Below are 11,957 nucleotides of genomic sequence, written 5' to 3' on the forward strand. Positions count from 1 at the left end.
GGCCCCAGTACTGAGCCTTGTGGGACTCCTGATGTCACAGGTTTCCAACCTGACATAACTCCATTCACCCCCACATGTTGTTTCCTATTGTGCAAAAAGTCCTGTATCCAATCTATAACCCTGTCATCTAAGCCATAAGATTTTATTTTTGAAAGTAATCTTTTATGGGGAACTTTATCGAAAGCTTTTTGGAAGTCCATATATATATACAATCAACTGCCTGCCCTTTATCCAAAGCTGCTGTCCACTTATCCAGAACCGTAAGAAGCTGAAGTGATGTTGATCTCCCAGATATAAATCCATACTGTTTATTACTAAAAAGCCTGATGGTCTTCATATGATCTACTATATAGTTTCTAATTAATATTTCCATTGTCTTACAAATTACCGATGTCAGACTAACTGGTCTATAATTTTCTGCCATTGACTTGTTTCCTTTCTTGAAAATAGCACTACTTTGTGCATCTTTCCATTCGCAAGGTAGAGTTACCTCTTCTAACGATTTATTAAATAACAATGTTAGGGGTTCAACAATTACACACGCCAACTCTTTTAGAATCCTAGGATGAATCCCATCTGGTCCTGGTGACTTACTGATGTCAATATCCTGTAAAAGCTTAATTGTATCCTCAGGAATTATTTTTAAGTGTTTCATTTGCACATCCACTTTTGGCAATTCAGGTATGTGCCCTTCAGGTTCAGTCACAAATACACTGCTAAAATAATCAGACAAAATTTCTGCTTTTTGTTTATCATCATCTGTTTTTGGAGAATCAGTGTCATCCTGATTGGTAAATAGATCACCTATTTTCGTTTTAATTTTTGTCCTCTTATTTATATAATTCCAAATAACCTTTGGCTTATGTTTAGATTGCTTTGCCAAATCTTCTTCATAAATCTTCCTTAAATACCTTGTTCTCATTCTCACAAAGTTACTGACTCTACGATATGCCTTCTGTACCTCTGGATCTTTACTTTCCATTGCCTTTCTCACAAGAGTATTTTTTTCTTCAATTTTCTTTTTTGTAATACTATCCAAAGGATATTTATGTTTCTTAGTCTGTGACCATTTTTTCCTGATTGGCACATACCTATCCTCTATTTCCTTCAACTTTTCCTTTATTAATCTCCATACAATTTCTACATTACTTTTAGATAAATATTGTGTCCAATCAAAACCTTCCAATTCCCCACATGCTTATACATAGTTTCCCTCATCATAATTTTTTCTCATAGTTTCATTGTTCACAGTTTTGGTATAACAAATTATCTTAAATAATAAGACACAGTGATCACTTTTACCTAAGGGACTTAAATACTGAATATCCTCAATCATATTGTCTTCATTTGTAATAATAAGATCCAACACGTGGTTTGTCATCACCACGCCACCTTGTAGGTTCTTGTACATGCTGAAACAAAAATACATTTTGAATACACTCCAGAAACCTATTATCCAGTGATGTGAGATTATCCCCTTTTGCATCAGCTAATTTCCAATCTATTTTGGTAAATTATAATCCCCCATTAGTATCTTATGCAAATACTTTCTATTTGACACGTCTTTCACTAAAACCAAAAGATTTTCATTATTTGTCTCTGTACTACTATCAGATCTATAAATTAAACCCACAAGCAAAAACTCATGATTGTTACATTTAATCTCCACAAAAATATTCTCTTGAAACTCAGTCACCATTGTAACTTCTTTAACTTAGAGTGATTTATGAATATAAAGCAGTAAACCTCTACCAATATCATTATCTATGTACTTCGAAAATAAATTATAACTGTCAATGTCATCCAAATAAAATTCTGCTGGATTTAATTTCTGCTTTTTATTTTTAGACTTAACTTCAGTAATTCCTATAATATGAATAACTGGAAGTGCTTTCAAACGAGCATTAAATTCATGCAATTTGTTATGAAGTTGATCTGCATTTGTATATAAACATCTGATGCTTTGTAAAGGTGAAGGTTTACAGACATACTGTGGCTTATCAGAGGCAGGTTTATCGTTATTCTCAAGTCACTCAGTCTTGTGCATCCTCACCACTCTCCTCGCCCAGGGGGGGCCGCGGACCTTGAAGATGTATTCCCCAGATGATTTTCGCTGCTTCTCTTTCGCCTTTTCATACAGTTCTCTTTCCTTCTCTCTCTCAGTCCTCGTGAGATCGTCAGCAACTCTCACATTTTTAAACTTGTCCATTTGATGCAAAGCAGAGATCTTCCTAAATAGGCTGATCTTAAGCTCCATACTTTGCAGAGTCACCAAAATAGGTCTCCCCGGTCTCGCCGACTCCTCTGCTTCCTCACTCCGGTTGAGTTTGCCGAGCCGGGTCACACGCACAAATGAGTCTGTAGCCGTGCGGACTTTGCATGATTTAAACAAGTCCTTCACTACTTCCAGTTCTTTTTGCTGCCGCTCTTCTCTGTTTTCCAAGTTGTAATCCTTTATTCCAAACAGGACAATATTCCGTTCTCTGGATTTCCTTTCGTCAAGTTCACTCAGAACACTTTTAACGGCACTTGTGTTTTCTTTTGGGGTTCTGCCAATATCAGCCCAACTTGTCGAGCCCTTATCAGTATCTTTCAGTTGTTCCTGTATAATTTCCACCACTCTCTTCTCGTCACATTTTCCCTCCAGCTTGGATTCAAGCTCATGCATTTGTTTCTCCATTTCTTGAATTATTTGCTGGCATTTCTCTTCAATCATTTGCTCAATCGCAATGCTCTTCTCCACGCATTCTTCACAGTATGGACAAAACCACTTAAAGCCCGTGTCTGGTTTCTGTAAGATCACGTACTCCACTTCGTCTTTCTTTGGGCATTTTATACAGTGGTGCTTCTTGCATCGCTTGCAAATCAGTGACTTTGTATCAAAACCCGCGATGGCCTGACACAATTGACATGCACCTTTTTTCTTTTCAGAACCAAAGCTGGTCGGCGTCTTGATTTTTCCATCCACGCCTTTCTTAGCACTCTTAACGGCGCTTTGCACTTGGTCCATTATTGTCTCCCATTCTCTCCATTAACGAACATAACTTCCCTTTGTTTCCAGTAAGTGTATTGTTGTTGACAGCCACTTAATAAAAAATATCTTGAGAAAACTTTTTGAGACACGACGCACAGGTGCTCACCTCAGAGCCGCCATGTTTCAGGTACTTTATGTCTTCATATGGAATGGATCCTCTTTATAATCATCCTCTTTGTCTCTAACTGTTCTGTTCCACTGTCACACAGACCTTCAGTGGTAATATCTTCACTTTAGCAGCAGAGCTAATGAATGGAAACATCCTCTCAGTGAAAGTGTGTGTGAAGGTGTGTATGTGTGTGTTAGTATCAGGATCAGAGAACGACAGCTTTCCTCTGTTCCAGTCCAGATTCACTCTGATCCTCTGGAGCTTCTTCTGCACTTTGAGATCAGTGAGTGGAGCTGGTAGTGACCATGCTGAGTATTTATCTTTATGGAGCCATATTACCCATAATCCAGACTCTATATCTCCCTTCCTCTGGACAGACTCTGCTGACACACACAGTTCCCAGACTACACTGTCTCCAACCTCGACATCCCAGCTGTGAGTCCCTGAGTTAAAGCCCTCAGAGCTCAGGACAGAGCAGTATTTATCCAACACCTCTGGATTATCAGGAAGCTGCTGTCTCTGTCCTGGTCTCACACTGGTCAGATCTTCAGACAGGATGAGAAACGTACCAGCAGTGTTTGGGTCCAGGATCAGAGGAGTGTAGGAGACCATGTCCTTCATCTTGTTCCAGATGTTGAAGGTCAGGTTGCCCAGGTGTTTGGCCTCGTCTATCAGAGCTCCTGAGAGCAGCTGTGGATCATCCAGCAGGGGGCGCTGCTGGACTCTGTCCACTGCAGCCTTGTAGTTGAGCAGGAATGAGACGTCTTCAGCTCTCAGCTCGTCCTCTGTGGCTCTGACTGTGTCTGAAAGAGCTGCTATCTCTCTGCTCAGAGCCTCCATCTTCTCCTTCATCATCTGACTCTTCTGCTCCTCTTCCTCCCTCAGTGCAGCCATCCTGGCCTCCTCTTCCTCTTCTAGAAACTGGTGAAGCTTCTTAAACTGCTCCTTAATCTGCCTCTCTGTGCGTCGGGCCTGGACCTTCATGTGTTGTGCTGTTTGTTCACACTTCACTTTAACTTGTTCACAAACCTTTAACTTCTCCTTTAAGGGCTCCAGAGTTTCCTCAACTTCCTTCTTGTGTTGTCGTGCAGCTTCATCGACGGGTCTGAATCTGTGCTTGGTGTGTTTTTCTGAATCTCTGCAGACGACACACACTGGCTGCTGATGGTCCAGACAGAAGAGTTTGAGTTTCTCAGAGTGCAGACTGCAGAGAGCCTCTGAAGCTCTCTGATCTCTCTCCAATAAGAAGGCCTCACACAGGTTCTTTAACACCAGGTTACACGGTGGTTTTGCAGTTGAAGATACTGTCTTACAAACTGGACACTCACGTGCTTGTCTCTGTCTCCACCAGTTCTGCAGACAGTCTTTACAGAAGCTGTGGCTACATGACAGAACAACAGGATCTCTAAAGACGTCCTGACAGACCGGACAGCAGAGATCCTCCTCTGATCTGGAAGCCATTTAGTCTCTGAGTGAAGCTGAAAACACAGCAGACAGAAAGTACAGTCAGTCATGGCTCCCCTCCCTCCTCTACTAACTTCACTGAAATGTACTTTGACTTTGAGTGGTGTTTTTAGTCAAACTCACCTTCAGTGTGTGGAGTGTCAGCAGGTTGAAGCAGCAGTGTTGGAGTTTTAGCTGAACTCACTCAGAGGAAGTTGTTAGTTTGGTCTGAAGGTGAATCTGATCGTCTGTCCTTCAGTCTGTGTGTCTCTCTGCAGTGAGGAAGAATAACTTTCAGTTTCCTGGTTTGTGTCAGGTGAGTCAGGTAAGGGATGGAGCTTTGTCACACCTCCTCTGCTACATGCTGTTCCTTCACATGTAACACAGGGTGATGCACTGAGCAGCAGGCAGTTTGAAATTAGTTTGCACATTGTGAAAATGTAATTCAGCAAAATCCCAGGAACATTCTGAAAATGGGGGAACGGTGGAACATTGAAGGAAAGGAGTCACATGGAATATTGTGGGAGCAGGGTAGTAAACAGTCAGGAATCACCTATGTAAGAGGTACAATAAAAAATGAATGAATGAAAAGCTGAATGAATTATATATGGGTGGGATAACTTGGACATAATGCCATGGACCATTTTAGGTAAGGGGTCACATGGAATAATGTATCCACCTTATTCTTGAGGCCGCTACTTTAGAAATGGTTATGAGTAAAACTTCTGATGTGATGCTATTTCAGTTAAAAGCCCAGTTCCTTCTATCAGCCCAGTGTGGATACACATTTTGACTAATAATCACCTGTCTTAATTCGAGGCCTGGTCTGGTTGCCTAGCAGTTTATTTTTATAGAAGTGTTTTGGATGTATAGCCTAAAGCCAGGTTGTTGGCTACATTAAATTATGTGTCCATTCCTCGATTACCTTTTAAGTTATTCATATTCCTTCAGTCTGTAAGGGTCCTCAGATCAAAAGAATCAAAAAGGTTTTTCACAAAAATTAATCTAAGTTGTGAGGATTGTTTTAACAGGATAAAGTGGTGTTGTGTCGGCATGACGGGTGCTGTAACGCTCTCTCTCTCTGATGTGCTGTCAGGAGTAGATCAAATGAATGACTCTTAACTGATATATTATCTGAGGTCTGATTTTTAAACAAGTAATTTTCATACTGGTTTAAATAAACAATCTGATTGTATTTCCTGATCTTTGCTGAGCAACAGTTTTGTGTGAAAGGAATTAAAGGCCTGTCTCAAATATAGGCCTGTTGATTTCATTAATTTCAGCAAATAATAGCGCAGGCCACTAACTGGAGTTTTATCGTAGTCTCATTGACTGTCTGTTGTTAGCCTCAGTGGCTAATCTTTGTGGTTAATCACCAACGGTGGTTCTTTTTGAAACTATTGGCCTTTAATGTAGCAAATACTGCTTTGTTTTATGACACATGCTTAACTAACGTTAAATTGGCATTTTCTAAAATGTCCATGCAGAGCTCTGGTACCTGTTGATCTGTCCGTTTCTAACTCAGTAGCATATCCTAAATAATGTGTTTTTCTTCCCCAAATAAAGTAACTTATGTTATACTGTACATTCGTACAAAACAAACAAAAAAAATCAGCAGAATGGAGGAAATTAAGTGTTTGATCCTCAAAAGTTCCTGGGTGATCACCCCCCAAAAAACAGCCTGCTCTCATCCTGAAATTGTTGAATACCGCTGCTTCATCAGTGATTTTTGCATCAACTGAAGCTAAAAGACACCTTTTGCGGCTTTCAGTTACAAACTGACGCCATCTGGTGGCGCGAGTTAGCAACAAGGCCAGGCATAACCTTTTGCAGTGTTGTGATACGACACAAGACGGCATCAGGCTGAAACACTGGCAGTAATTGCGTTATACAAGGAGCTAGAAAGTCCCTATAGGGCAGGTGGGAGGGCGGTGGATGGGTCTAATGAAACTTGGACTTTCACTTGAGAGCCTGGTGTTCACTTCCTGTATAAATGTTGAGCCAAACCACAATGTTTTTTCTAAACCTAACGTAAATACGAGGTGTTTTACCTACATTGTAAGTTTATTTCGAAAAAGACTGTGTGCATCTAACAATCAGAAACTTTACATTTCCTGTGTAAATAGAAGTGTAGCGTTTGCAACAGTGTCCCGAAAAGTCAACAGCAGATGCAGGAGATGTGCCTCGCGTGTGATATGTAGGCGTGAAAAACAACTGGCAAAGCGGCAATATGTGACGACTTGGGATGAGAATGTGTTGGACCCCCTGCTTAGTAGCCTCTGTGTCCTAACCCATGTTGAGATGAAAACCTGTGCAGCTCAAAGCACCGCTGTGCCGAAATACTGTACAGCCTCACAGCGCTGACGGCATGGCCGCACACTCATAGTGTTGTTAATGTTTGATACAGTTTGATAATAATTATGTTAAAAGTTAAAGTTTCACTCTGAGCTCTCAGATCACACATTTAAAATCCCTCTGTGATGAAGCGACCTGATAAAACTGTCCCTTATTGGTCATTGAGTCATACATATTTATTCTAATGACCCCAATCCACACGATTCACGTCCTGTTACTCACAGTGGTCACCGTGTGTCCGCTACCTTCTTCTTAAACCTCTCTCACTCATTTCATTCTCTAAACATGCAAAGTTTGATAAGTAAATTCCCCTCCTAGCCGAACGCTTCTCACTTCCCGTTCCAACACACTCAGGATGACTCTCAATCGAAATATGAACACTTACTTTTAAATGCCACTTTGTGGTTTTTGGCCGGTGGCCTGTGGGGCTTCCTCATAGTCACAGGGTGATGTCGCTGGATTTCACTTCTGTTTCTCATCTCTCTGCTATCATGGGACCTTTTGAAATGTCATTTGAGATATGAGTGTGTGCATGCCATTAACCCACACACTTTCTCTTGGACTTTGCCTTTCGGTCTGTCCCTGTCAGGCTTTAGCGGTACTTCACTTTATGGCATTCTTAGATGATTTGTTTTTCCCCTTTCACGTGGTGGTCACTGCTTTCTTGGGCAGTGCATTACACAATAATCTGACCCCTAAAAAACACAAAACAGCACAAGACAATATGAAATAAACCATGATGCAGCTCAACAATACCAGAGAAACAAAACTATATCTGTGTAAATACTGTCCTGCTTGTTTGATATTTAATACTTTTAATGTGACACACTTTGGAGATTTTCTTAAGAAAGGTGGTATGAATAAATCTGTACTTACTGACCCTGTGTAGCTTGAGAATATGGAGAATGTACTTTTGTTTTCTTCACTATTAATCTGTCACGGTGTTACAAAAAAGAAAATGTTATCACCAATTTGTAACAATTTTGTCTGCAACCCTTTTGGTTTCGTTTTCCATTGTGTGAAACGACACACACATCACCTGTATTACGCACTCACCTGACTGTTTATTCACACCTGATCAGGGATTTTACCCGCCAACCCTGGGAATATTACGCAATCCAAGCATTACACACACACACACACACACACACACACACACACACACAGAGTTTCCTGGTTCCCCTCCATCTGCGTCTGAACAGGGAATTTACCTGCATTATCTTGTTTAGGCAGCTGCTAATCTGATCAGACTGCAGCGTGAAAATGAGTCAAGCTGCCACCTCCTGCCACCTCCCTCTGACTTCTTGTTGGAAGGAGAAGTGGTGACATAAACATAAAAAAAAACTGAGTGATGACAGGTTGATTTGGAAAGCAACTTGTCATGTGGTGTGGACTTTCCTGCATGAGACATGTTAACTTTCAGCTCAGTTCAGAGGAAAATGTTGGAATTGTGTGTCTCTGCAAACCATGAATATATCACATTTGTACATTTTATACATATCAAAGCAACGTTTCTGAGGTGACGTAGTATCTGAGCTGACTTTGTCATCAGGAGGTGGAGGGGATGGTGGATGGTGAGGCACCGGCCAAGCTGCAGACCACTGTTCAAGACCAACAACAAAACCAACAACAGTCATTGCTGAGTTTCCTGCAGCTTTTTAGCCCTCAAACATTGATGATTTTAGGGATCAGTTGGTTTTCTTACCAGCAGCTTTTTAGCCCCCAACTATGGATGTTTTTTAGCAGTCCATGGCTGTTTTTCCAGCCCTCACATCCTGTGGCTGTGTTTCCTTTGGCTTTTTAGCCCTCAAACATTTATGTTTTTAGGGATCTGTTGGTTGTTTTTCCAGCAGCTTTAAAGCTTCCAAACACTGATGTTTTTAACGACCCATGGCTGTTTTTCCAGGAGATTTTTAGCTCCCAAATGTGGATGTTTTTTAGTGACTCATAGCTGTTTTTCTAACAGCTCTTTAGCCCTCAAACATGGATGTTTTTTAGGGACCTGTTGGTTGTTTTCTAACAGCTTTTTAGCCCCCAATCATGGATGTTTTCAGTGACCCATGGTTGTTTTTCCAGTGGCTTTTTATCCTACAAACATGGGTGTTTTATTAGCAACTTGTGGCTATATTTCCAGTTGATTTTTAGCCGTCAAACTCGGATGTTTGTAAGAGACCTGTTGCTGTGTTCCCTGCAACTTTTTAGCCCTCAGATATTGATATTTTTTAGGGACTTGTTGGTTTTCTTTCCAGCAGCTTTTTAGCCCCCAATTTTTATTTTTTTTTTGTGGCCGTGGCTGTTTTTCAAGCAGGGAATAGTGTCACTAAAAGCAGTTGTGCTGCTTGTCCAGTGGAGATCGTATCCCCAAAACAAGTATTTTAAGCTTAAACATGATCTTTTCCCAACCATAACCAAGTGGTTTTGAGCCTGAACATAACCACGTTAACCACAGTGGTTTCATTGTTTTTTTGTTAATTGTAATGTATCCATGCTTTGCAGAAACAATGCCAACTTTTTTTCTGGCCATCAGATCATAGCTTTAGCCTCAGTCTGTAAGTATGATATCATGTAAGTAGCCATCAAGTGCAAGTTAATGCAATTTTACGTGATTCCTGAATTAAAAAGAGACACTGAGAACAAAACACCACCCGAGGACAACATTTTCATCCACCTGACATGCCCTGTTACTGAAACCTGAACCACACAACACACACTCACAGCAGCCTTGAGCGAAGTTGTCTTTGTGAATGTGTGTTATATAAAACAGCATGTGACTGGGGAAAGTCCTTTATGCTTCTGTCTATCTGAGTTGAGCAGGCGGGACCAACCAGGTGAGGAAAACAAAGGGAAGCTGGAAACTCCTACTTCCTCTTTTAAGTACAAACAATACACCCACAATAATTCCCTCATGCAGTGGCCTCATCTAACTTGCTTTAATGGGTGTTCTCCTATTAGCTGTTAATGTAACACGAAGCACACATAAGCGGAAAATACAACAACAAGTTGCGTATAATTTTAGGCTACTTGTACTTTACATGAGTGTTTCAATTTTATGCGGCTTCATACTTCTACTCCACCTTTCAGAGGGATATTGTAGTTTTTACTGAAGGTTACTGCATTGGTTTTAAAGCTTAGTTACTTTGCTCACTCAGATTATGAATAATAAATGTGATCAGCAGCAAATTCTGATGTATAATTATTGATTACTTGTATGAAGTTATACATCAAATTAGTTCCACCTTTACAGCGGTAGCATAAATGCATTGGTAACTGTAATCCAACATCATAAAACAGTCCGACAGTATTTGTTTTGTATAACGAGTTCTTTTACCTTCAGACCTTTAAGTGTATTTTGATGCTGATTCTTTTGTACTTTTATTTAACACTATAAAGGTATGTTTTTCCTTTTAAAAAAACTGTGGTACTTTTACTTTTAGAAAAGATCTGAGTTCTTTCATCACTGCACAGTACACAGGGCGACACACACACTTTATTTCCTCTCATGTATGTAAACATATTACTCTGCCGGTAATGAAAATTTGCGTAAGCTTGTAAAACAAATACAAAAAGCCATTCACACGCACACACAGTTACAATATGGCTTTGCCTTTGCTTTTTCCAGATTCCCCTTATCTTTTATCAGTGTGTGTGTTATCTGTTATAATCTCTCCTGATTGTATGTGTGTGTGTGTGTGTGTGTGTGTGTGTGTGTGTGTGTGTGTGTGTTTTATGTTTGTGTTACTTCATCCTTTGAAAGGGCAGAAAATCCCCGTACTGTGTGTCAATGCCATATTAAAACAGATATGACTATTTCATTCCACTCTGCAGACACAGAACCCACACAACAGTTAGACTGCACACATTTAATCACAAACATGTACTCATTAGTGAAAGACGTCAGCACCAGTGTTTCCCAAACTGTTTTAGCTCGTGACACTTTGTAACAAAACCCTTCTACTTTTAACTGGTTGATTCGTCCACTGTTTGTGAGCAGCTCATCCTAAAGATGATTCTTTCCCTTCTTGTTTTGTGTGAATAATTTTAGATTCCTGGAGAGACAAAATTAGTCAGTAATTTACACGCGAAAAAAACATTGAAACAAATTGAACAACACATTCTCCGGCACATATTGTCGTTTGGTCATGGACCTTCCACGTCGACATATGATGTAAGGTACCCTGGGTGTGTTGGTTGTTGACGTTCTGGGATGCCAGTTTCAGCCTGTTACATGCATTGTCTGTTTTAAGAATAGACTTTCTGTTTTCACAGGTAATGTACAGTTGCTACAGACTCTTTCAAAATAAAAGCACTACATTGCGACAACACCCAAAATTGACATTTTTTCCTCCAACAACACACACACCTGGTTGGGTTTAGGACAAAAGAACAGGGTTTGGCTTTACAATCAAACGGGAAGCGAGCATCGACCTCCCGGGTGAAAGTAGGTGGTTGTTGGACCCATCCACTACCCCTCCCACCTGACCTACTGGGACTTCTGCTGCCTTAACTTTCATTGTTGTCCTGCCGTGTTTCCCCCTGATGTCACCGGGTGCCATTAAACAATAACAGCAACCAGCCGCGTATCATGCCAACGTGAAAGGACGGCTTTTGTCGTTGGTGTGTGACGCAGCAAGTCACTGAACAAGTGGCAGTTTTGAACCACTTCGGAGTGAGACCAGGTTGAAGTAAATGTGTGACCCTTTACTAAGTCCCGCTCCTCAAACACAGACTGGCCAATCACAGCATAGCACTGCCCAGCTCCGACAAGGGTACGACAACACAGCTGTGCTCCATAGATTCTCATTCATTCACCTGCAAAATGCTTTCTGTGTGAGTCTGATGCTGTTTGTCACAGATGGGCTATTAACTACGGTGGCCAACAGTGAAAACACTAGCCCTTTTTAGATTGTGCAAATTAGCAGGAAAGCCCAATCAGTCTTCTTTCAGCATTGGCAGTATAAAAACAAAATCGGGGAGTGCAGCAAAATGCCGCCTACCTACTTTTGTTTATACAGAATG

The 11,957-nt window shown here is 40.8% G+C and overlaps 2 protein-coding genes across 2 annotated transcripts in view; both read right to left on the reverse strand.

The window, feature by feature from the left end:
• pcbp4 (poly(rC) binding protein 4) overlaps nt 1-11,957 on the reverse strand; it is a 536,281-nt gene that overhangs the window by 174,173 nt on the left and 350,151 nt on the right. The gene's annotated exons all lie outside the window — the stretch shown is intronic.
• On the reverse strand, nt 3,202-7,432 carry LOC126385765 (nuclear factor 7, brain-like). Its single transcript, XM_050037705.1, has 3 exons — nt 7,327-7,432; nt 4,731-4,858; nt 3,202-4,621 (listed from the first exon to the last, which is right to left on the reverse strand). The coding sequence occupies exon 3, from the start codon at nt 4,602-4,604 to the stop codon at nt 3,216-3,218; it is 1,389 nt and encodes a 462-aa protein (XP_049893662.1). The 5' UTR covers nt 4,605-4,621; nt 4,731-4,858; nt 7,327-7,432; the 3' UTR covers nt 3,202-3,215.

This window comes from Epinephelus moara, chromosome 24, assembly GCF_006386435.1.
Source record: "Epinephelus moara isolate mb chromosome 24, YSFRI_EMoa_1.0, whole genome shotgun sequence".
In the NCBI taxonomy this organism is placed as follows: Eukaryota; Metazoa; Chordata; class Actinopteri; order Perciformes; family Serranidae; genus Epinephelus; species Epinephelus moara.

What these genes read in the sequence shown, in the direction of transcription:
- LOC126385765 (XM_050037705.1), bottom strand. Translation starts at nt 4,604, where the DNA reads ATGGCTTCCAGATCAGAGGAGGATCTCTGCTGTCCGGTCTGTCAGGAC.